The 27683-nt window shown below is 34.1% G+C and overlaps 1 protein-coding gene across 1 annotated transcript in view; it reads right to left on the bottom strand.

Annotated features, from left to right (window-relative positions):
- Window positions 1-27683, bottom strand: part of LOC133330772 (potassium voltage-gated channel protein eag) — a 113736-nt gene that overhangs the window by 70605 nt on the left and 15448 nt on the right. Inside the window, exon 2 of the mRNA XM_061539181.1 lies at window positions 15807-15927. Coding sequence (XP_061395165.1) covers window positions 15807-15927 — 121 coding nt within the window. The remainder of the gene's footprint in view (window positions 1-15806; window positions 15928-27683) is intronic.

Here is a 27683-nt window from a genome sequence, read left to right as displayed (position 1 = left end):
AAATAATAAAAAAAACACCAAAAAAAAGAAACAATGACAATTTAGTCTTGTACGACAAGGTCTTAAACTAATGCCATGAAAAAATATACATACATACAAAAACAACACAATAAATAAATAAAAAAACAAAAACACAAAACATGGTTGACTGACATGATGCCAGGCCATTTGTTTATTTGCCTTAGTTTATTTGAACTTTGGAAAAATTACAAAAAAAACATGGCACGCGATTTCAGTGTTGGCGTGTGGGTGTTGGTAATACAAATTCATTGGTTGTTGTTACATTTTCTGTCTTCTTCTTCTTCATTCAGGTAACACTTTTCGGTTAGTTCTGTGAAGGTTATAGGGCTATTAACCTATAATCGTAATATTTCGTTTGGATTATTGGGGTCATAAAAGGAGCTACGTTACGAATGAAAAAAAATAATAAAAAATATTTGGTTTGGAATTTAGAAAAAATATATTTTTTAGGACTGTGGATTCTTTACAATTTTTTAAAAAAAAATTTTAGAAATTTTAATAGCAAACTGAAAAATTGAAATTCGTCCACGAGGCGTATTAGTTATTTTATTTAATTCCACAAGGTTCACTGATGCGTATACTTTTTATCATTTACCAAAAAGGCAAATAAACGTACTCATACGCCACCATGTCGGATTCGTTTTCTCTCTCTCTCTGGAAAATAAAAATACTCATACGCCACCATGTCGGATTCTTGTTCTTAATTCCTTTAAATTAAATTTAAATTTTTAACGCCCACAAAAAAAAAACAGAAAAAATTAAATTAACCCACTACTGCCTCACAGCTGATAGCCTAAATGAACTGTAAATATTATTTCCCACTTGAGCTGGATCCAAAAATTAAACCAAAAAACCCAAGCCCATGAAATAAATCCACTCCATCACAATAGCAAGTTGCCGAAAACTACTGATGTTGTTATTGATGTTGTTGTTGGTAGCTGGTCATTTGTCCACTTTACATTGTTATTGATATTTCATTTTAATTATGGCCATTGTAGTCAATAATAATAAAAACAAAAACAATGAAAAAACAGCCAACAACAACGAACACCCAGCCAACAACAATTGAGAGTGTAATGGCTGAATATCCATCCAACCATTTGCTGGCATCAATAACAACATCAACAAATTATTCATTTCCGTTTTTTGTTAAATTTTATATGGCGGAACTATTGCTGGCCTGACAACAACAGCAACAATTTGGCAAACAACATGGCAACAACATCCGCGCCTTTTTAAGGTTCTTAAAATTTTTTTTAAACCAGTGAGTGGAGCAGTATGGTCGGACGGGGCAGACCATACGATACCCTAGACAACTACCATGGAACTCTAACTCTCTGCGGATGTTTATTCCGAGCCTGCGAGATATTTCGTGATATTTGCTCCCTCTAGGCCGATTAGAGGTCAACAGCACCTCTTCCTTACACTGACATATTTTCGAATATTACTGTTCATATTGAGTACTGCCCTTCTAACTAATTGTGCAGATTCACTTCACTTTGTTATTATTGGCATCGACTCGAAAAAAACACGAAAAATTATGTATTCGGTCCACTTCATTCCATAATTATAATCTGATCATCACCGAAAATTATAGGTGTTGTCCTTGACTATAACTGGAACCTCACGGAAAATTTCCAAGCGATCAGCTCTATATTTCCGGACGGACGGACACACATGACTAGATCGACTCAGCTAGTTGAGATATGACGAACGGTATACTGAAAGGTTGGTCTAGGACCAATATTTCGTCAGCGTATTATAGTTATGAGGCCTGCACAAAACTATAATACCCTGACAATATGGTTGTGTAGAGTATAAAAATCGTATAATTATTTTTATACCCTTCACCACTCTGTGGTACAGGGTATTATATCTTCGTGCATATGTTTGTAACAGGCAAAAAGAAACGAGATAGACACATGGTTCCTTTTGAGAATATGCATAGAATCACTTTCTGAGTCGATTTATGCGTGTCCGTCCGTCCGTCCGTCTATAGATGTAAAATTGTAAATAAAGTACAGGTCCCATTTATGATCCGATGAAATATGGCACAGGTCATTTATTTGGCCCAAGGACGAACTCTATTGAAATTGGTGCTAAGTTTCGTGAAAATCGGTTCAGACTTAGATATAGTTCTCATATATATTTTCGTCGGATTTAAGGAAAATGGTGTACCAAAGTTCCTATATATCTTTCGATTTCCACTAAATTTGGCACAGCGTACTGAATTAAGCCTAGAATGATGTATGCTAAGTTTCATGACAATCGGTTCAGTTTTACATATAGCTCCCATATATATTTGCGTCCGATTTAATGCAAATGGTTCACCAAAGTCCCTAAATATCTTTCGATTGCCATGAAATTTGGCATAACGTATTGAATTGAGTCTAGAATGATGTGTGTAAAATTTCTTGAAAATCGGTTCAGATTTAAATATAGATCCCATATATATTTTCGACCGATTTTACGTAAATGGTGCACTAAAATCCCTAAATATCTTTCGATTTGCATGGAACTTGGCATAGTGTACTGAATTGTGTCTATAATGATGTGTGGTGAGTTTCGGGAAAATCGGTTCAGAATTCGATATAGCTCCCAAATATGTTTTCGATTTGCGCGAAATTTGGCATAGTGTACTGAAATAGGTTTGGAATGATGTGTGTAAAATTTCTTGAAAATCGGTTTAGATTTAGATATAGCTCTTATATATATATTTTCGTCCGATATAAGGTAAATGGTGCGCTAAATCCCTACATATATCTCGATTTGCACGAAATTTGGCACAACGTACTGATTTGAGCCTAGAAAGATGTGTGGGATATTTCGTGAATATCGGTTCAGATTAAAATATAGCTCACATATATAGTTTCGTCCGATTTTGGGAAAAAGTGCATTAAAGTCCTTTATATTCTTCGATTTGCACGAAATTTGCCAGAGCGTACTGATTTGAGTCTATAAAGATGTGTGCTAAGTTTCGTGAAAATCGATTCAGAATATGGATATTGCTCTCATATATATTTTCGTCCAATTTTACATAAATGGTGTACCAAACTCCTAATGTTTGTCCGATTGACACAAAATTGTGCACAACGTATCAAATTGAGACGTGAATGACGTTTTTGGGTTTTTTTGAAATTGGTGCAGACCCAGCCATAGCTTCTATATGTATTTCGAACAGTGTGTCTGATTGAAATTAAATTTTGAAATTAAAGAGTGCGGCGTACCGAATAGCTTGTATCAATTATGCTATAAATCGTTTTCCATAAATTTATCCCATGGTACGCAGGTGACCCTAAATCTGCCCGAATGAAATTAAATTTTTCATAGGTTGGAGAAAGACATGAGTGTGTTCCTTCGAGGGAACATTGACATAGAATTGTAAGGAACGTATGTAGAATATACCCAAATGGTGAAGGGTATCGTATAGTCGCCCAGTCCGACTTTACTACTTTCCTTACTTGGTGTTTAATAAATTATTGAAAATATATATTTTTTTATTTTTTCCGATTAACCTGGCTACAATGAAAATCTTCCTAACGCTATTAATCTTAGATTTGATTAATTATCACTAAATTCTTTAAGGATCAAGGTACCATTATGCCAAGGAGGCATTAATTTCCCCCTCAAATTGTTCCTGCATATTTTCATCGTTTGATCGGGTGGCACCATTATGATCAAACATTATTTATGTTTTGTTTCGACAATTTATGTTCTGTCAACTTAACCTCAAATTAATTGCTAAGTAAATTTGAAAACAAAAGGACCCAAATATTTTGTATTATATATACAATAATTTGCTGGTCTGTTCCCTTTTCCCTTAACTTTCTTAAATCGAAAATCTCCTCCTTCCAATATTTCAAATATTGCAAATGTCTTTCCAAATAATAAAATATTGAACTAGCAATAAATAAATACGGTGCTCGTAAATTAGTTTCTTTCGAATAGTTTTAATTGTTGGCAATAAATCTTCGATACAAATGGAGAGAATTTTTGGAAGACTTGCAAAGGAAATTAAATTCAAAGATAGAACGTCTGAAGAATTGAATTAATACAACAATATGTTGAGTTGGCTATGATGGCGTATAAGTGCCGGCAATAGTCATACGCTCCAGAGTACTGGTTTTGAATGTGGATTTTTGAAAACGCTCAAAAAAAGAGGATTTAAACCTTCAGGACCTTCTACAAGGCGTAGATTTTTTAAAAATATTTAAAATATTATAGGACCTACAATAAGGCGTGAATTTTTTAAGGACCTACCTTAAGGCGACGATTTTTTAAAAATATTTTTTCTCCACCACCATCAAAACCTATGCCCTGCATTTGCTAACAATGGCAGTGTTTGTTTGAGTGCAAAGTGCATTTTGGGATTTTTTTTCATTTCCCGTATGGTGTTTTGAGTTTCTGTTTTCATCGCTTCACTTTCTGAAGGCAAAAATATAATGGTGGCAACCAGAACCAACAGAAAATAGTGAACAAAAATGCAGAACTTTATTTCATCCCCACATAAGAGAGTATAACAATTTCAGTTCCCATATTTTTTTCCTTTATTTTTTATTAGACAAAAAAAAATAAATAAAACATATGAAACTACTCTAACCCAACAACAACACATGGGAACCAAACATTCCCCAACTCAGTTATTTGTTGTTGTATATATATTTTTTTGTTACAACAAAGCAGGTAATGGCTTTGCAAAAAAAAAAAAAGAAAAATTTTAAATGGGTCAGCTGTCTTTGAGCTAACATGTGTGCTTGTATAGGTGGGAAGCGGAGAAGTGGGTAGAAGGGAATTGGGTTACAAATATTTCCACTAGAAGCGGAATTTTATTTTCTATTTTCTCTGTTTTTTTTATACAACACATTTGGGTGTAGATATAAATACAAGACAAACATAAAAACAAATGAAATTAAGCTCCCAACAAAGCAGCAAAAAAAAAACCAGTAAAGAAAGTAGTAAAGTCGGACGGGGCCGACTATATGATACCCTTCACCACTATGGGTATATTAAACAGGACTATAGGGCGGAATATATATGGAAGCTCTATCCAAATATTAAGCGATTTCAAACACAATTTGTCACAGGTTAGGTTATACTAATTTCAGAACGTTTTGTTCCTATCAGCCTATTGATTCCTTGGTGCGGCAATTACTTAAAATCAATCTATAATAAAAGGGAGCTATATCTAAACTGGACCGATTTTCACGAAACAAGGCAGACATCTCTCTGGGCTCAATTCAGTACGTTATGCCAAATTTCGTGCAAATCGAAGGATATATTGGGACATTGGGGCACCATTTACCTAAAACCGGACGAAACTATATATGGGAGCTATATCTAAATCTGGACCGATTTTCACGAAACTTGGCACACATCATTCTAAGCTCAAATCAGTACGCTGTGCCAAATTTCATGCAAATCGAAAGATATTTAGGGACTTTGGTGCACTATTTTCCTAAAATCGGACGAAAATATATATGGGAGCTATATCGAAATCTAAACTGATTTTCACGAAACTTAGCACACATCTTTCTAGACCCAATTTATTACGCTATGCCAAATTTCATACAAATCGAAAGATATAAAGAGACTTTGGTGCGCCATTTACCTTAAATCGGACGAAAATATATATGGGAGCTACATCGACTGATTTTCCCAAAACTTAGCACACATTTTTCTAGGCTCAATTCAGTACGCTATGTAAAATTTCATACAAATCGAACGATATTCAGGGACGTTGGTGCACTATTTACCTCAAATCGGACGAAAATATATATGGGAGTTATATCTAAATCTGAAGCGATTTTCATGAAACTTGGCACACACCATTCTAGACATAATTCATTACGCTATGCTATATTTCGTGCAAATCGAGAGATATATATGGACTTTGGTCCACCATTTACCTTAAATCGGACAAAAATGTATATGGGAGCTATATCTAAATCTGAACCGATTTTCACCAAACTTAGCAAACATCATTCTAGGCTCAAATCAGTACGCTGTGCCAAATTTCGTGCAAATCGAAAGCTATTTAGGGACTTTGGTGAACCATTTACCTTAAATCGGACGAAAATTTATATGGGAGCTATATATAAATCTGAACCGATTTTTATGAAACTTAGCACACATCATGCTAGACCTAATTCATTACGCTATGTAAAATATCGTTCAAATCAAAGAATATATATCGACTTTGGTGCATCATTTACCTTAAATCGGACGAAAATATATATGGGAGCTATATCGAAATCTGAACCGATTTTTCCCAATTTCAATAGGGTGAAAAAAAAATGAGCTCTGCCAAAGTCATCCAAATCGGATCATAAATGCGACCTGTACTTTGTTTACAATTTAACATAGACAGACGGACGGATGGACAGATGGACAGGCATAAATCGACTCAGAAAGTGATTCTATGCATATTCTCAAAATAAACCATGTTTCTATCTCGTTTCCTTTTACCTGTTACAAACATATGCACAAATACATAATTCTCTGTACCACAGTGTGGTGAAGGGTATGAAAATCCTCGCTTAATAGTAGTATAGTCGGACGAGGCCGACCATACGATACCCTACACAACCACCATGGAACTCTAACTCTCTGCGGATGTTTATTCCAAGCCTGGGCTATATTTCGTGATATTTGCACCCTCTTGCCCGATTAGAAGTCAACAGTACCTATTCCTTACACTGATATATTTATCGAATATTACTAATATTCAGTACAACCCTTCTAATGACTTCTCCAGATTCCCTTTACTGTGCGTTGTGTTGTGATGTTCCGCTTAGTATTGTGGCCTATAAATCGACTCGAAAAAAAAACCAACAAATTTAGTTTTCGGTCCACTCCATCCCAAAATTATTATCTGATCATCACCGAAAATTATAGGCGTTGTCCTTGACCACAACTAGAATCTCATGGAAAATTTCAAAGCGATTAGCGCTATATTTCCGCCTTCCAGCGTGGTAATGGTTTACTAAATAATATCTGAATATGTTAGCACCTGTAAATATTTAAGTATAAATCCCACATCCGAGTATATACGACAATATAATTGGTATCAATTTAAAGATCAACCACTAGTCTTGGATAGGCTATCAACTTTTCGGATGTATGTCCTTCAGGAGTAAATATATACGCTATAGAATACAAATTTTGTCATTTTTCACACAAAGTCGGGGTGCCGCTATATATTGGCCGATCTTTATCAAAACAGGCATGCTAATTCTTTGGCGATGTTTGGGCTATAATTGCGGCGGCTGGAACGACCAGAAAATCAAACAAAAATATAGTTATTGGTCCATTTCACCCTCTAAATATTAACCGATCTTTACCAAAATTTAATAGGCATCTTCATTGGCCAGAACCCATCCTATATGCAAAATTTCGTGAAGTTTGTTCCACAATTGTGGCCTGTATCGTCTTTATAAATTATAATGGACAGACGGACACACATGTCCAGATCGACTCAGCTGGTCGAGATATGACGATTGGTATACATAAAGGTGGGTTTAGGACCAATATTTCGTGGCGTTACAAACTAGTGGGGGCTGCACAAAGCTATAATACCCTGACAACATAGTTGTGTAGGGTATAAAAATCCAAGCCTTGTCGGAGGTCCTTAAAAATATTTTTAAAAATCCTGCTCAGCCACCCCTTTCAAATAAATATTCAATAATGACATAATTAAATTTGTTGTTTTTCCGATCTCCCTCTCTCTTTCTATTGCCTTTTTTGTAACAAATAATTGCTTGAACATAGTTTGGTTTTGTTCGGGATGTCTTGGTCCAAATGTGACAGATAAGGCTGGGTTTTTGGAAATTTGTACTAGAACGGCACGAAAAGTACTAAATGTGATACCATTTGTATTTGGCGAACCGGTGGAGCAGAACTCTGAAATTTGGATTGTCAGTCGTTGATGGAGTGTAGGATAGATGTACCAAAGGGTTTTTGGAAATTCGAACTATAAATATTCGAAAAGTTCGAAAATGTACTAAATTTGGTACAATTCGAACTATAAATATCCGAAGAGTTCGAAAATGTACTAAATTTGGTACAATTTCGTAGCATGTGAACGGATTGCGCTAAAAACTTGAAATTTAGATTGTGAATTAAAGTTGAGAAGTAGGTTCCATTTAAGCAGGTGGTTTTGAAAGCGTGTGCTCATGTGTACGAAAAGTACTATATGGTACTATATTTGGTGAAAATTTATTTTGGAGGTACAAATCGAGCTGGAATCCTACAATTTGAAATTAACATTACCGTCGAAGTGTAGGATTGGGATATGAACGTAGTTTTGGAAATCTATTACTTATGTGTACGAAAAGTACTAAATCGTACTATAATCGGTACAGTTTTGATTTGGGTGATCCTATAGAGGATTACTGTCGGGGTGTGTGATTGGGGTCAGGATTCAGTTTAAGAAAATAATACTTATGGGTACTAAATGGTACTAAATTTGGTACAATTTGAATTTTAGGTGAACCAGTAGGGCTAGAATCATGAAATTTGGAGTCAGGATCACTGTTGAGGTGTAAGATTGAGATATGTAGGATGTTTTAGAAATGTGTACTAATGTGTACTAAATTTGGTACAATTTGAATTGTGAGTGAACCGATAGAGTTGGAATCCTGAAACTTGGATTTGGGATCACTGTGGGGGTGTAGGGTTGGGGTATGTAGGAAGTTTTCGAAATTTGTACTAAGTGTACTAAATTTCGTACAATTTAAATTGTGGGTGAAGCGATAGAGTTAGAATCCTGAAATGTTGATTTACGATCACTGTGGAGGTGTAGGATTGGGGTATGTAGGAGGGTTTGGAAATTGATACAACTATGTACAAAATTTAGTACGATTTGATTTTTGGCTGAACCGAAAGAGTTGGAATCCTGAAATTTTGATTTATGAATACTGTGGAGGTGAAGGATTGGGGTATGTAGGAAGATTTACTAAATTTAGAACAATTTTAATTATGGGTGAACCGATAGAATTGGAATCCTAAAACTTGAATTTAGTATCAGTGTGGGCGTGTAGGATTGGGGTATGTTGGAAGTTTTGGAAATTGTACTTCTGTGTACTAAATTTGGTACAATTTAAATTGCGGGTGAACTGATAGAGTTGGAATCCTGAAATTTTGATTTACGATCACTGTGGAGGTGTAGAATTGGGGTATGTAGGAAGTTTAGTTAGATGGTTGAGGAGGGTTCTTATGGAAATAATGTATGCTAAATGGAAAATTTGGTAAAATTTGGATTTGGGTGAACCTTTAGAGCTCGAATCATGGAATTTTGTAGTAAATGGTAGTCAAATTTAATTTATGGTTGATATTAATGTGTGGATTGTTATTTTTTTTCTGACATATGTAGTTTTCTCTGAAAATAAAATAATATGTTAATACATTTTAAAATATTTCCTACATTCGCTAACGAAGTTGCGGGCATATGCTAGTTGAAAATATTTTTTTAACTTGGCAACCATGAAAATCTTCCTACAGCTATTAATCTTAGATGTGATTAATTATCAGTAAATCCTTTAAGGATCAAGGTACCATTATCGTTCACATTTTAACTTCTTTCGACGACAGTCGACAGTTAATGATGACAAAACGAAAGAGGAATTAATTTCCTCCTCAAATTTTTCCTGGATTTTTTTTTATCGATTGGTTGACACCATAATGATGAAAAATTATTTATGTTTTGCTTCGAAAATGTATGTTCCGTCAACATAACCTCAAATTAATTGCTACGAAAATTTGAAGATAAAATTTTGCTGGTCTGTTAACTTTTCTCTCAACTTTCTGAAATTGAAACTCTCCTCCTTCCAATATTTCAAATATTGCAAATGTCTTTCCAAATAATAAAATATTGAACTAGCAATAAATAAATACGGTGCTCGTAAATTAGTTTCTTTCGAATTGTTTTAATTGTTGGCAATAAATCTATCGATACAACTGAAGAGAAAAAATTTTTGGGAAACTTGCAAAGGAAATTAAATTCAAAGATAGAACTTAACAATATGTTGAGTTGGCTATGGAGGCGTATAAGTTCTGTCAGTAGTCATACGCCCCAGAGTACTGGTTTTAAAAATTCCTTTTTAAAAACGATTGAAGGTGAGGTTTAAAAATATATTTTTTTGAGTACCTAAAGAACCTGATGTAAACAAAAATTTAAGGACCCACTAAAAGGCATGGATTTTTTTAAATATTTTTCCTCTACCAACACCTAGAACTATGCTATGCATTTGCTAACAATGACAGAGTTTGTTTGAGTGCAAAGTGTATTTTGGGATTTTTTCATTTCCCGTATGGTGTTCTGAGTTTCTGTTTTCATCGCTCCACTTTCTGAAGGCAAAAATATAATGGTGGCAACCAGAACAAACAGAAAATAGTGCACAAAAATGCAGAACTTTATTTCACCCCCACATAAGAGAGTATAACAATTTCAGTTCCCATATTTTTTTTCCTTTATTTTTATTAAAAAAAAAAATAATAATAATAATAAAACATATGAAACTACTCTAATCCAACAACAACACATGGGAACCAAACATTCCCCAACTCAGTTGTTTGTTGTTGTAAATATAGTTTTTGTTACAACAAAGCAGGTAATGGCTTTGCAAAAACAAAAAAAAATTGAAAATTTTTAAATGGGTCAGCTGTCTTTGAGCCAACATGTGTGCTTGTATACGTAGGAAGCGGAGAAGTGGGTAGAAGGGAATTGGGTTACAAATATTTCCACTAGAAGCGGAATTTTATTTTCTAGTTTCTCTGTTTTTTTATACAACACATTTGGGTGTAGAAAAATAAAAAAAAATAGAAAATAAAATAAGAACCAATGAAATTAATCTCCTAACAAAGTAGCAAAAAATATATTTTTTTTAAATAAAAAATTAGTTTGAAAATAAATTTAGAAATTTATAATTTTTTAGAATGTTCATTAAGGTCTATTGGATATCTGAATTATTCATAGCATAAAACGCTTTATTCGATATTAAATAGAAAATACACTGGGGGCGTATAACTACTGACAGCAGTTATACGTCACCATGTTCAATAAAACAAGTGAAAAAGCGATAAGTTCGGCCGGGCCGAACTTTGGATACCCTCCACCATAGATATATTGACAGGTACTAGAAATGAAAATATAGGGAACATACCAAAAAGTGGACCTATACCGACATTTCTAAAAACGGATTATGTAAACCATAATACAAATTTTAGAAATTTTTAAAGGATAATTATACCCTCAGCCTTATGGCTAATGAGGGTGTATACACTTTAACACGGTGAAAATGTGCCTCATCGAAATATTGGTTCTAGACCCCACGTTTCTTTGGACCAAATCCGTTTCGGAAAATTTCAGATTTCATCCGAACTTTGCCCATCTTATTATTTCTTCCAAGCTTAGTTCAAATTCTGGAACTTCCAATCAGGGGTTAGGTCTAAATGCGGCTATAGTTCATTATCGAACCTTACGTTCTAATTGTTTATCTCTCTATGCTCCGCAGGTGAAATGTTTACAAAAGAGTCTTAGAACCAAACTCAAAACGCGGAACTAATCAGATGACTATTTTAATATAACAAGGGGGTTATATGGGAACTACCCCAAAATAGGGGGCGAATATTAATAATTTTTGGTAGGGAGATTTGTCACCATATACGACTACAAATTACCAAATTGCAGCAAATTCGGTTGAAAAATGCGCTCAAGAACCCCCAAATACAAAAAAATTGGGGGTACCCTTATATGGGGGCTATACGATGAAAATGGACCTATATTCATAATTTTTGGTGGAGAGATTTGTCACCATATACGACTACAAATTACCAAATTGCAGCAAATTCGGTCAAAAAATGCGCTCAAGAACCCCCGAATACCGAAAATTGGGGGTACCCTTATATGGGGGCTATCCGAAAAAATTTACCTATATTCATGATTTTTGGTAGAGAGATTTGGAACTTATTAAGAACCCAATGTACCAAATTTCAGCGAATTCGGTTGAAAAACGCGCTCAAGAACCCCAAAATAACGAAAATTGGGAGGTACCCTTATATGGGGGCTATCCGAAAAAATTGACCTATATTTATAATTTTTTGTGGAGATATTTAGTACCTTTTAAGAACAGCCAATCCGGTGGGAAATACGATCCAAACCGCCAAAATACTGAAAATTAGGAGATACCGTATATGGGGGTTACCAGAAAAAGTGGACCTATATTTATAATTTTTTGTGGAGACATTTAGTACCCAATAAGAACTCAATGTACGAAATTTCAGGGTATTAGGTTGAAAAATGCGCTTAAGAACCCCAAAATGCCGAAAATTGGGGGGGGGTACTATCATATGGGAGCTATGCCTAAACGTGGACCGATATATCCCATCTTCGAATTTGACCTGCCTGCAGACAAAAGTCAAACCTATGCAAAATTTCAGCACCCTATCTCAATTCCTTCAGAAGATAGCGTGATTACAACAGACGGATGGACATGGCTAGATCGTCTTAGAATTTTACCCTGATCAAGAATATATATACCTTATAGAGTCGGAAATGAATATTTCGATGAGTTACAAACGGAATGACAAAATTAATATACCCTCCATACTATGGTGGAGGGTATAAAAATTTTAATATTCGCATTAATTAATTTTTAGAATCCAAGCCTTATATTAGGTCCTTAAAAAATAATTTTAAAAAATCCACGCCTTATATCAGGTCCATAAAAATATTTTTAAAAAATCAACGTCTTGTTTAAGGCCTCCAAAATTATTCTTAAATTAGTGAGCGAAGCAGTATAGTCGCTACCCTACACAACTACCACGGAACTCTAACTTTCTGCGGATGTTTCTTCCAAGCCTGGGCAATATTTCCATCCTTCTAAAAGTCTTAGAAAAAATATTTTAAAAATCCAGGCCTCTGATAGTCCGCTAGAAAAAAAAAATATTTTAAAAATCCACGTTACTGATAGTCCTAGTCCTGATATTTACACCCTCTTGCCCGATTAGAGGTCAACAGCACCTCTTCCTTACACTGACAGCCCTTCTAATTACTTGTCTAGATTCCCGACTCAAAAAAAATAAGTTTTCGGTCCACTCCATCCCAACATTATTATCTGATCACCACTGAAAATCATAGGCGTTGTCCTTGACCACAACTGGAATCTCATGGAAAATTTCAAAGTGATCAGCGCTATATTTCCGCCCTCTAGTGCGGTAATGGGTTACTAAATTATATATGAAGACGTAAGCACCTGTGAATATTTAAGTATAACCCCATATCCGGGTGCATACGACAACATAATTGGTATCGATTTAAAGGTAAACCACTCCCCTTGGATAGGTTATCAACTTCTCCGGTCTATGTCCTTCAGGAGTAAATATATACGCTATAGAACACACATTTTGTAATTTTTCACACAAAAGTCAGGGTCCATTTGACCCGCTAAATATTGACCGATCTTTATCAAGACTGGCATGCTTATTCTTTGGCCTGATTCCCTTCTCCATGTAAAAATTCGCGATGTTAGGGCCATAATTGCGACGGCTGGAGCGACCAGAAAATCAGACAAAAATAAAGTTTTTGGTCCATTTCATCACCTAAATATTAACCGATCTTTACCACATAATAATAGGGGTCTTTATTATCCCGAACCCATCCTACATGCAAAATTTTGTGAAGATTGGTCCATAAATGTGGCCTGTATCGTCTTTACAAATTATAATGGACAGACGAACGGACGAACACACATGTTCAGATCAACTCAGCTAGTCGAGATATGACGATCGCGACGTTACAAACTCTTGGGGCTGCAGAAAGCTATAATACCCTGTAGGTATTCTTCCTCCTATAGGAGAGCTGCATGTCTTCTTCTTCCCATGGAAAACCTGTGGGTATTGTTTTTCCTATGGAAGACCTGTAGATATTCTTTTTCTTATAGGATCGTCTTCTTCGTCCTAAAGGAGAACTTCTTCCTGTGGAAGAGCTGCAGGTATTCTTCTCCCTATGAAACACTTGAAAGTATTTTTCTTCCTATAGGAGAGCTGCATGTGATTTTTTCCCTATAGGAATGTTGTGGAAGAGCGACAGGTATGCTTCTTCCTGTGGAAGAGCTGCAGGCATTCTTCTTCCTGTGGAAAAGCTGCAGGTATTATTCTTCCTATGAAAGAGCTAGAGGTCTTCTTCTTCTTCCGTTGAAAGAGTTGCAGGGATTCTTCTTCCTGTGGAAGAGCTGCAGGTATTCTACTTCCTATGGAAGAGCTAGAGGTCTTCTTCTTCTGCCGTTGAAAGAGCTGCAGGTATTCTTCTTCCTGTGGAAGAGCTGCAGGCATTCTTCTTCCTGTGGAAGAGCTGCAGGTATTCTACTTCCTATGGAAGAGCTAGAGGTCTTCTTCTTCTTCCGTTGAAAGAGCCGCAGGTATTCTTCTTCCTGTGGAAGAGCTGCAAGTATTCTTCATCCTATGGAAGACTTGGAGGTATTTTTCTTCCTATAGGAGACCTGGAGGTTTTCTCCTTCCTATAGGAGAGCTGCATGTGATTTTTTCCCTATAGGAATGTTGTGGAAGAGCGACAGGTATGCTTCTTCCTGTGGAAGAGCTGCAGGCATTCTTCTTCCTGTGGAAAAGCTGCAGGTATTATTCTTCCTATGAAAGAGCTAGAGGTCTTCTTCTTCTTCCGTTGAAAGAGCTGCAGGTATTCTTCTTCCTGTGGAAGAGCTGCAAGTATTATTCATCTGGTATTTGGTATTCTTCGCCCTATGAAATACTTGCAGGTATTTTTCTTCCTATAGGAGACCTGGAGGTATTCTTCTTCCTATAGGAGAGCTGCGTGTGTTTTTTCCCTATAGGAAAGCTGTGGAAGAGCTGCAGGAGTCTTCTTCCCGTAGAAGAGCTGCAGGTATACTTCCTCCCTGTGGAAGAGCTGCAGGAGTCTTCTTCCCGTAGAAGAGCTGCAGGTATTCTTCTTCCTATAGGAGAGCTGGAGGTCTTCATCTTCCTAGAGGAGAACTGTAGGTCTTCATTTTCCTGTCGAAGAGCTGCAGGTATTCTTCTCCCTTAAGAAGAGCTGGATGTCTTCTTCTTCCTATGGAAGATTTGCTAGTATTCTTCTTCCTATGGAAGACCTGGAGGTATTCTTTTCCTATAGGAGAGCTGCATGTAATTTTCTTCCTATAGGAGAGATGGAGGTATTTTTCGTCCTAGAGGAGAGCTGGAGGTATTCTCCCTCCTATAGCAGAGCTGCATGTATTCTTCTTCCTGTGGAAAAGCTGCAGGCATTCTTCTTCCCGTGGAAGAGCTGCAGGTATTCTTCTTCCTATGGAAGAGCTAGAGGTCTTCTTCTTCCGTTGTAAGAGCTGCAGGTATTCTTCATCCTGTGGAAGAGCTGCAGGTATTCTTCTTCCTGTAGAAGAACTGCAGGTATTCTTCTTCCTGTAGAAGAACTGCAGGTATTCTTCCTCCTAGAGGAGAACTGTAGGTCTTCTTTCATCCACACGGATGGTCTTTATAAAACATTTTTATAAAATCCAAGCCTTTTGGGTCCATAGGAAAATTATGTTTGAAAAAAGTACTTCCACGTATTTTTCTGCCTTGAAAAATATATATTTTCAATTTTGACCCCTGAGTGCGTATGACTGCTGTCAGTAATCATACGCCCCCCCATTGCATTGAAATCGATTCGTTTAGTTTCTGAAGCATACTTTCAGGCTTAATGTCAATTTTCTGTCAATTTTCTTCAAAATCAGTTTTTTTTATTATTTTTCATAAATTAAATTTAAATCGAAACTTACCTGCACGACTTTTGCATAACCTCCGCCCGATTATAGCCACTAATTTTGCAAAACGATTCATTGCAATAGACAATGGGGAAATCCACAATTTGAGCATTGGCCAAAAGGAATGAACTGTCCGCTGGAAAAAAAGGAAGAAAGAAAGTTAAATCGAAGTTTTTGTAATTTTTTTAGTCGGGTTTAAAAAAATTTCTTCCTTAAAAAAATTTAAAAAAAGTTATAAACAAATAGTCTTCTAAAAAAATTATAAATATTTTTGAGGAATTTTTTAGAGCCTGGATTTTTAAAATTAGTCTCCGAAGGAGATACTGTGTCATTCACTAGTTTTTAAATTATTTTTTAATATGAATTTTGTAGGATTTTCCTTTTTTTGAGAAGTTCGCCACGGAGCGTATGACTGCCGACAACACTCATACGCACCTCTAACCTATAAAACAATATTTTTTTATTTTGAAATCTTATTATGCCATCCCTTGGTGGCATTGATTGATTTTTGTTCCGAAAAATTTCCCCAAAAATGTTTTGAAAATTAATTTATCAAATTCTGCCCTGCAATTTTGTCCCAATTACCCAGAAATTTGTTAAACCCAAAAAATCAATAGATCCCGATATTGGCTAACTAACAAGTGTTTCACATCGTATCGATTAACACATAACCCATAGCAGATTCAGACAAATGATGTGCGTATATGACAGATGATAAGGGGGTGGGTGGGATGATAGTAGGACGATGTAATTTATTTCGGATCATCAATCAAATGTTAATAAAAGGAAAGGAAAAAGGACAAGAGAATGTTGCAGAAGTAGCAGGGTCACATGGACTTAAAACATCATCATAAATATGTTATAACCAATGTCCTCTTGTTTGGTAGGACACCTTCAGGATAATTATTTTTTTTTGGTTGCTGGTAATCGTATTTGAATGAAGGATGTTCATGGAAAGGATATATTTGAATCGGAGAGAAAACATAATAATGCAAAAATAAATTAAGGGCTAGAGAAGCGTATGAGTGCTGTCAGCTGTCATACGCTACAACGTTCAGAACTTTAAAATAAACTCAAAAAGGTAATTTTACTTCTAAAAACGGGTTTAAAAAATGCTCCCCGCCTTATAGGAGGTCCTTAAAAATACGTCCTTAATTTTAAAAAAATCCCCACCTTATAATAGGTCCTTAAAATCTTTTAAAAATCCACGCCTTGTCGGAGGTCCGTAAAAATATTTCTTTAAAAAAATCCACACCCTGTCGGAGGTCCTTAAAAATATTTCTTTGAAAAAAATCCACGCCTTGTCGGAAGTCCTTAAAATCTTTTAAAAAATCCACGTCTTGTCGGAGGTCCTTAAAAATATTTCTTTAAAAAAAATCCACGCCTTTTCGGAGGTCCTTAAAAATATTTTTTTAAAAAAATCCACGCCTTGTCGGAGGTCCTTAAAAATATTTCTTTAAAAAAATCCACGCCTTGTCGGAGGTCCTTAAAAATATTTTTTTACAAAAATCCACGCCTTGTCGGAGGTCCTTAAAAATATTTCTTTAAAAAATCCACGCCTTGTCGGAGGTCCTTAAAAATTTTTTTTTTTAAATCCACGCCTTTTCGGAGGTCCTTAAAAATACTTCTTTAAAAAATCCACGCCTTGTCGGAGGTCCTTAAAAATATTTCTTAAAAAAAATCCACACCCTGTCGGAGGTCCTTAAAAATATTTCTTTAAAAATTTTTAAATTCCGCTCCTTCTTCCAGGTCCTTTTTTATTTTCATTTCATTTTCTTTAAGTTCCCTTCCTATAATCGATGAACACACACATCGAGACAAATAAATCTTTATTAGATTAGTTAACACAGGCGCTAAGCTTTGTTCGGATTTACTTTGTCAGTCTGTCGGATTGGTTGTCTGAAAATGTTCTTCCTGCGCGCCTATTTTAATGTTTTCTTCGTTGCGAACACTAATTTGATGCGTAGATACGCCCTCCATTTGTAGAACAGAAAAAAATCCAATTAAAGTTAAAAGGCAAGAAAAATTTCCAAAGAGGGTGTGAAGCTAAGCTAGAGTGGAGGAGGTGCAACTAAGCAAGAGTGGAGGAGAGATAAAGCAGGGCAGAGGCGTGGTATTTGTCGATCATGGAAAATAAATTATTTTTTACTTTCTTTCCCTTAAGAGATTGATGAAAACCTTGAGGCCTTGTTTTAGTTCCCTCTGAAGTATCCCCCTTACTGCCTACGCCCCTGTTCGAAATGCCATCGAACCTGTTTTCTAATCACAATAAAATTCTCCAACATCTGGAACTTCGTTTGTTTTTATTTCCAGACAACAAAATGACATTTCTGTCCGTGGCCTTTGTCCTTGTCATCTGCATCATTCTGATCATCATCCTTTGCCGTCTTCCTTCTCACAGGTCCTCAGCAATGGTAATCAATTATCAAACTTGATTTTATATTCAACAGCGGTTCCAAGTTATTTTTCCTTTGTTTTTGTTCTTTTCGATTTAAAAATGTGTTTGGCAGTTATGAAATTGAGTTGTGTGCGTATGGAAACTGAAATCAGTAATGATTTGAATGGCATTGCTATACCATAAAAAATATATTCTTAAAAATATCCCGCTGTGAACAATTATTTTTTTTTTTTTTTGGAAATAACCTTTAATTAAATGAGTTCCGCATGGGATAGCTTGAGTGGAAAAATTTTTATAATATTGCCTGAAGGGTTCTTCGACACATTCCGCAAGAAATTCGGCAAAATATGCTATGGTAAAAATTTGAGAAATTTATTTCCAAAATAACTCAATAATTAATAATAGTCATACGCAACCAGGTACCATAATTAAATATTTTTTAAAGTGCTGTAAACTGATTTTTTAAAAGATCTGTAAACTGAATTTGTACAAATGTGAAGAACTGAGAAATTTTTTTTGTAATAAGGGACTATATTTTAATAAAATCCAAGACTTATGTCTCCGATAAACCTTCTTAAAAAGCCCTCTGTGAAAAAATATTTTTTTTTCGAAATAGCTTTTAATTAAATAAGTTCCGCATGGGATAGCTTGAGCGGAAAAAATTTTCTAATATTGCCTGAAGGGTTCTTTGACACATTCTGAAAGAAATTTGGAAAAATATGCTATGGTTAAAATTTTAGAAATTTATTTCCAAAATAACTCAATAATTAATAATAGTCATACGCAACCAGGTACCATAATTAAATATTTTTAAAAGTGCTGTAGTGTGAATTTTTTTTTTACAAATGTTGAGAATTAAAAAATTTTCTGTATAATAAGGGACTATATTTTAATAAAATCCAAGACTTATGGATCTGATCTACCTTGTAAAAAATATTCCTAAAAATAGCCCTCTGCGAAAAAAATGTATATTTTTATTTAACCTCAATGAAAGGATTTACCCATTGGTTATATTTAATGCAAAATATTTTGCAATATTACCTGAAGGGTTCTTAGTCAGAATCCGAAAGAAATTCGAACAAATATGCTATGGTAAAAATTTTAGGAATTTATTTCCAAAATAACTCAATAATTAATAGTAGTCATACGCAACCAGGTACCATAATAAAATATTTTTAAAAGTGCTGTAATGTGAATGTTTATACACAAATGTGAGGAATTAAAAGCAGTGTGAATAATAGGGATCTATATTTTAATAATATCCAGGACTTATGACTCTAATCTACCTTGAAAAAAATATTCCAGAAATTAGCCCTCTGCAAAAAAATATTTTTTAACTTTACTTCAATGAAAGGATATGCCCCTTTGTTAGATGTAATGGAAAATATTTTGTAATATAGCTTGAAGGGTTCTTAGTTATATTCTGAAAGAAATTCGGAAAAATATGCTATGATTAAAATTTTAGAAATTTATTTCTAAAATAACTCAATAATTAATAATAGTCATACGCAACCAGGTACCAAAATAAAATATTTTTAAAAGTGCCGTGAAGTCAATTTTTATTAACGAATGTGAAAAATTGAAAATAGTTAGAATAGTAAGGATCTATATTTTAATAAAATCCAAGACTTTTGACTCTGATCTACCTTGAAAAAAATATCCCTACAAATAGCCCTCTGCGAAAAAAATTTTTCTTTTAACTTTACTTCAATGAAAGGATTTACCCATTGGTTGTATTTAATTCAAAATATTTTATAATATTGCTTGAAGGGTTCTTCGACACATTCCGCAAGAAATTCGGAAAAATATGCTATGGTAAAAATTTTAGAAAATGTTTTCCAAAATAACCCAATAATTAATAGTAGTCATACGCAACCGGGTACCATAATTAAATATTTTTAAAAGTGCTGTAGTGTGATTTTTTTTTACAAATGTTGAGAATTAAAAAATTTTCTGTATAATAAGGGACTATATTTTAATAAAATCCAAGACTTATGGATCTGATCTACCTTGTAAAAAATATTCCTAAAAAGGCCCTCTGCGAAAAAAATTTATATTTTTATTTAACCTCAATGAAAGGATTTACCCATTGGTTCTATTTATTGCAAAATATTTTATAATATTGCCTGAAGTGTTCTTCGACACATTCCGAAAAAAAATTCGAAAAAATATGCTATGGTAAAAATTTTAGAAAATTTTTTCCAAAATAACCCAATAATTAATAGTAGTCATACGCAACCAGGTACCATATTTAAATATTTTTAAAAGTGGTGTAAAGCGAACTTTTATTTACAAATGTGAGGAATTAAAAGCAGTGTGAATAATAAGGATCTATATTTTAATAAAATCCAGGACTTATGACTCTGATCTACCATGAAAAAAATATTCTTAAAAGGTCGGCTTATAAAAAAGTTTTTTTTTATTTTGGAACAATGAAAGGATTTACCCATTGGTTATATTTAATTCAAAATATTTTATAATATTGCCTGAAGGGTTCTTCAACATATTCCGCAAGAAATTCGGAAAAACATGCTATGGTAAAAATTTTACAAATTTATTTCCAAACTAACTCAATAATTAATAGTAGTCATACGCAACCAGGTACCAAAATAAAATATTTTTAAAAGTGCTGTAATTTGAATTTTTATACACAAATATGAGGAATTAAAAGCAGTGTGAATAATAGGGATCTAGATTTTAATAAAATCCAAGACTTATGGACCTGATCTACCTTGAAAAAAATATTCTTAAAAATAACCCTCTGCAAAAAAATATTTATTTTATCTTTACTTCAATGAAAGGATTTACCCATTGGTTATGTTTAATGCAAATTATTTTATAATATTACCTGAAGGGTTCTTCAACATATTCCGCAAGAAATTCGGAAAAATATGCTATAGTAAAAATTTTAGAAATTATTTTCCAAAATAACCCAATAATTAATAATAGTCATACGCAACCTGGTACCATTTTTAAATATTTAAAATATGCTTTGATTTTCAACCGCTTTTAATAGAATTTGGATAGCATGCTAAATTGTTTCCTAAATTTGCAAACTGTGCGGAACCAAGGCTATATTAAATTTTTTTCCGGTTCCACACTCCTTGAGTAAGTGGTCCTCCTTTCTACATTTCCTTGTGCATGTTGGTCATTTATAATTCCATTTATTTTAACATTGTATTGCTTAAGTAATTCATTTATATCACCACCATTATCCCTGCAAAAACAAACACGCATTTTCTCGAACACCACTACATCGCCATCGCCATCATCCTGCTAAGTTATGGAAAAACTGGAAATAAATAACAGCAGGAAAAAAACATTGAGCCTTACAAAAAAACTACCCCACCGACCACAAACGGAGAAAAGGCAACAACGTAGCAGCAGATAACTAAACCAAAAATTATATGGCGCCCCAAGGAATATTCCAAAATGACAGCAGAGAAAAGTCAAATGTCAAAAAAATGACAACACACATCAACGGCAGGCAACCAATACAGACACACACACATACAGCTAAGCATAAATAAGCAATTTTCTTTGAGTGTGTGTGTGCAATTCATGATTTTATTTATTTAAGACTGGAAGGAAGGAAAAAAATCACGTTTAGGACAAAAAGTTTCAAAACTTTTCGTTTGTGTATTTACATTTGAATTTTTTTTTTTTTCGGGCAAGAAAAACAAAAAAATTCGGAAAGTGCTTAGAAAACAATTTTTGAGAAGTTAAATAAAAATTAGAATTTAATTTAAATAGCAAGGGGCTGGAATATATTTATTTACAGGCAAATATTGTTCTGCATAGGGAACCAGGGCGTATAAGTGTTGACAACACTCATACGCACCTCATACTTTATTATAGACCCCGAAAAATTGTTCTGCAAAGGGAACCAGGACGTATAAGTGTTGACAACACTCATACGCACTTCATATTTTATTATAGACCCCGAAAATATATATATTTTTTTAACATACAGGGTTGCCCATATTCGACGGACCGATGTTTAAAAAAAAAATCAACGAAAAAAATAAAAATTTGTTAATCATATAATTTGTTCCAAGTAGATTTGTTTACATCAATTTTTGAATATGGTATCTCTCAAATGGCCGCCTCTGGCGTTGATGACGTATCTTGGCCTTTTTTGCTGCATTTTCCATCGTTTTTGCCAACAGCGGCTATTTCTTCACGAATGTTGTCCTTGAGCTCTTCTACGGTCCTTGGCCTGTTAACGTAAACCTTTGACTTCAATATCACCACAAGAAGAAGTCAGGCGGTGTCAAATCGGGCGAACGCCGTGGCCAGTCCAAATCACCACTTTTCGACATGAAACGGGCCCGGAAACAACAATTCTTCAGAAAATCGATTGTTATGCGGCTTGTGCGCGGTGGAGCGCCGTCTTGTTGAAACCAGAACTGCCTCATACGCTTTCGACGAATAATTGGCATCACAAAATTGGTCATCATGTCGCGATAACGCTCCTGATTGATGGTAACAGCATGGTCATTTTCATTTTGGAAGAAAAAACGGCCCAATGACCGTTTTCGCACTAACGCCGCACCAAGCACTTCTAACTTTACTTCAATGAAAGGATTTACCCATTGGTTATATTTAATGCAAAATATTTTCTAATATTACCTGAAGGGTTCTTAGTCAGAATCCGAAAGAAATTCGGAAAAATATGCTATAGTAAAAATATTAGAAATTTCTTTCCAAAATAACCCAATAATTAATAGTAGTCATACGCAACCAGGTACCATTTTTAAATATTTAAAATATTCGTTGATTTTCAACCAATTTTAATAGAATTTGAATAGCAAGCTAAATTGTTTCCAGACTTCTTGAATCTCCTGAGGATTTTCAGTGGCGTAAAAACGGCAAATTTTGCTTATTTACGGACCCATTCAATGCAAAATGGGCTTCATCGGACATGATTATTTTTATTCCAAAATTGCTCGTCATCTTCGGCCATTCGCGATGACTCTTTGGGCCCATTCCAATAGACAAGGCTTGTTCGCAGGCAACATTCTTTGCGTCAATTGAATTTTCTGCGGGAACAAATGCAAATCAATGCAAATAATCCGTTGTAAATTGGACCGAGCCATGCCCAACTGCTGAGAACGGCTTTTTTGGGGATGTTCTTGGGGACCTCTCAACACTGTGTCGTACGGCAGCAATATTCTCGGCCGATCGCCTTGATCGACTTGTATATGGCCTCTTCGGATTAGAAAGAGCCTTACCAATTAAGAACACTTCCAGCTACCCAATAAAACTAAATTTTAAAACTTATTTTCATTTCTAACCTTTTAAGGGATCCAGGGCGTATAAGTGTTGACAACACTCATACGCACTCATATTTTATTATAAACTCCGAAAAATATTTTTTTTTACATTTCTGCCTTATAGTAGGCCCTGAAACATTAATTAAAAAAATCCACGCCTAGTTAAAGGTCCTTAAAAAATATTTTTAAAAAATCCACGCCTAGTTAAAGGTCCTTAAAAAATATTTTTAAAAAATCCACGCCTAGTTAGAGATCCTTAAAAAATATTTTTAAAAAATCCACGCCTAGTTAAAGGTCCTTAAAAAATATTTTAAAAAAATCCACGCCTAGTTAAAGGTCCTTAAAAAATATTTTTAAAAAATCCACGCCTAGTTAAAGGTCCTTAAAAAATATTTTTAAAAAATCCACGCCTAGTTAAAGGTCCTTAAAAAATATTTTTAAAAAATCCACGCCTAGTTAAAGGTCCTTAAAAAATATTTTTAAAAAATCCACGCCTAGTTAAAGGTCCTTAAAAAATATTTTTAAAAAATCCACGCCTAGTTAAAGGTCCTTAAAAAATATTTTTAAAAAATTCTCGCCTAACAGTAGCCCTAATCTCCTTAAAAAATATTTTTAAAAAAATCCACGCCAAAAAAAATATTTTTAAAAAAATCCACGCCTAGTTAAAGGTCCTTAAAAAATATTTTTAAAAAATCCACGCCTAGTTAAAGGTCCTTAAAAAATATTTTTAAAAAATCCACGCCTAGTTAAAGGTCCTTAAAAAATATTTTTAAAAAATCCACGCCTAGTTAAAGGTCCTTAAAAAATATTTTTAAAAAATCCACGCCTAGTTAAAGGTCCTTAAAAAATATTTTTAAAAAATCCACGCCTAGTTAAAGGTCCTTAAAAAATATTTTTAAAAAATCCACGCCTAGTTAAAGGTCCTTAAAAAATATTTTAAAAAAATCCACGCCTTTTGTGGACCTTAAAAAATATTATTAAAAAATCCACGAATTATGGGGATCTTAAAAAATATTTTTAAAAAATCCACGCATATATTTTGTTGAAATATGGTCCCTCTTCCTTAAATTTATAGAAACAATTACAAAATTGTATACAAAAATCAATTTGAGCCCTTTTTTAAAGATATTCATTTTTCGTACCTGGGTGCGTATGACTGTTAATAATTCTGACTAATTTCAGAAAAAAATTCGTAACTAATTTTCCATTGACAATATTCTCAAAATTCTTTCGGGATAGGCTTAAGGACACTTTCAGCTACCCAATAAAATTAGATCTAAAAGAATATTTTCATTTCTAACATTAAAAAAATTTGCCACAAAAATAAAATAAAAAAAATATTTTTTTTTTTTTGGAATTTAAAATTTAAATACAAATTTTAAATTCCTCCTAATTTTTCAAAATAATAAAACACTCACACACACACACTCATCAACAATTATAGGCCGTAGGCGTATAATAACAACATCCATTGTCTTTGTTCTAATTATCATTAGGTCCTCTTTTTGTTTTAATGGCCATCCAACCATCTTGCCCACCAGCCAGCCAACCAAATAAAAATATTGCAGGGCGTTTTTGAAACAAATTTACATAATTAAGTGTCAACATCTTTTATGTTAATTTTATGCATATATGTAAATTATAATTTGTTTTAACTCCCCCATGTGTAGACTTAATACCCACGTTTCCACTTCTTCTCTACCAGATGCTGAATTTTATAATATACATGCCGTATGTCTTTAAAACATGTCCGGAGGTTGTAAATAAAACACACACAGATGTTTTAAATAGCTGGTGGTTAAGGGAGAGAAAATTATCACATAGAAAATTCTATGGCCTTCAGGAGGTCACAAACATTTCTATAGAAAATTTTGTGGCCTCCCTGAAGGCCATGGAATTTTCTATAGAAAATTTTGTGGCCTCCCCATAGGCCATGGAATTTTCTATAGAAAATTTTGTGGCCTCCCCAAAGGCCATGGAATTTTCTATAGAAAATTTTGTGGCCTCCCCAAAGGCCATGGAATTTTCTATAGAAAATTTTGTGGCCTCCCTGAAGGCCATGGAATTTTCTATAGAAAATTTTGTGGCCTCCCTGAAGGCCATGGAATTTTCTATAGAAAATTTTCGGGACTCCCAAAGGCCATACAATTTTCTATACAACATTTGCGGGACTACCAAAGGTCATAGACATTTCTAGATATAATTTGAGGGTCTCCCAAAGGCCTTACAGCAAATTTTGTGGCCTTCGCAAAGCCTTGGAAATTTCTAAAGAATTTTTTTTAGCATCTGAAAAAAATTTGTGGCTTTCTGAAGGGCCGCATAAATTTTTGGATGGTACTTGTGCTCTCCCCAAAATTTTGTATTATTCCCTCAAGTGTCCTCTATTGAATTCCAAAAAAAAATTTGCGAAGTTTCCAAATATTTGGTAAGTTACGACCAAATTACCAAAATAACCCAATAATTGATAACAATCATACGCAACCTTGTACTGTTGTTAAAAATCACAATTATTCAAAGAAATTGAGCGGAAAATGTTGCAAAAAAAATTTAAAAAACCTAAAGAAATGCATCAGATAGTATTATGTGACCTCCCTGAAGGCCATGGAATTTTGTGACGCTCCCAAAGTCCATAGAAGACATATTGTGGCCTTCGCAAAGCCTTGGAAATGTTTATAGAAAAAAATTTTGGCACCTAAAAAATGTTGTGGCTTTCTGAAAATTATGCCGTGTCATAAATTTTTTGAGAAGATTCCAATTATTTGGTAAATTGCTATCTCCAACAATTATGTATTTTTTCTACAAGTGTCCTCTATCGAAATTCAAAAGAAATTTGGGAAAATTCCAAGTATTTTATAAGTTACGACCAAATTATCAAAATAACCCAATAATTAATAACAATTATACGCAACCGTGTACTGGAGTTAAAAATCACATTTATTCATAGAAATTGTAGGGAAAATGCTGCGAAAAAATTTAGAAAGCCTAACGAAATGCATCAGATAGTATTATGCCAACCAAAATTGTAGATCTTTTTCAAAAAAATATATAAATTTTTAATTTTCCAATAAATACTTTTTTTCTAAGTTCGTTGGGCCAAATAGAGTTTTAAAATTGGAAAATTGTCTTGAGCATATTATTTTATTGTTAAATTCTTCTTTTTACTTCAAATTCCCTTCATTTGAAATCGTTTTGGTGCATTTTAAGGCTATTTTGAATTTCGTACCTGGTTGCGTATGATTATTTTTAATTATTGGGTATACTTAGTAATTTATTCATATCTCCTTTGTCGTGAGGAATATTTTCTTGAAATTGGTGGCAAATGATTAAGAACACTTCAGAGTTATTGGGTAAATTTTTGCCGCATCCCACATGTTTTCTAAAGGGGCGATATTGGGGCTAGAAAATAGAAATTGTCTGCTGTAAAAAAAATTATTTAAAATGTTTGGTATTTCTAACGAGATTTTTTTAAAGAAAAGTCATTGATTGGTGAGAATCTTGCTGAGAATATTAAAAGACCCTCATAAACTCTCATTTGTCGTGCTCTTTAATTTTTTTCTTCCTTGTTTTTTTATTAGCTGACCTATAGAATTTTTCTAAATGCAATCAATAATTTGCAAGATAAATCGATTTACAATTTTCATTCCTTCTCTTCGCTTCGCTTCTAAATTCCGAAACATATTCCATGTAGTGTTATAACATATTCCACATTTGATTATAATATAAATGCACAAAAAATATCCTTACCATATCCTTTTCAGGCTTCGAAACAATTCGATATTGTGTTTCATATGCAAGGGAAATCTAATAAAAATTTATATGCAAAGCAACAACAACAACAAAACTACATCGAGTTCATATGTAAATTTTCTTGTATACATATCCGATGTGGATAAGAGCATTTGGAGTACAACGGACACGTATTATCTGGGTGAAAAGAACATGTTTTTCGCTTGTATCCTTTTTTGTTGCACAGCCAAGTGGTATGTAGAGTGTTGGGTGAATGGTGTGTATTCCAAACTTGGGTTCTGGTTGCTTAACCACAACTCAACAAAGTTAGCTGAGAGGAAGCTACAAGAGCAACAACAAAACACCTCCTGGCTCAAGTCAAGTTGTCAGGTTCCTCCACCGGGTCTTGTTGCTTGTCTTCGAAAAGAAAAACTTCTACTCGATGACAAACCATTAAGCACGTCAAAACCAACAACTACCAACAACAAATGG

This window comes from Musca vetustissima, unplaced genomic scaffold (assembly GCF_032173495.1).
Source record: "Musca vetustissima isolate MV318-11 ecotype Yass unplaced genomic scaffold, APGP_CSIRO_Mvet_v1 utg3081, whole genome shotgun sequence".
NCBI classification, from domain to species: Eukaryota; Metazoa; Arthropoda; class Insecta; order Diptera; family Muscidae; genus Musca; species Musca vetustissima.
This window is presented reverse-complemented; position numbering and strand designations above follow the sequence as displayed.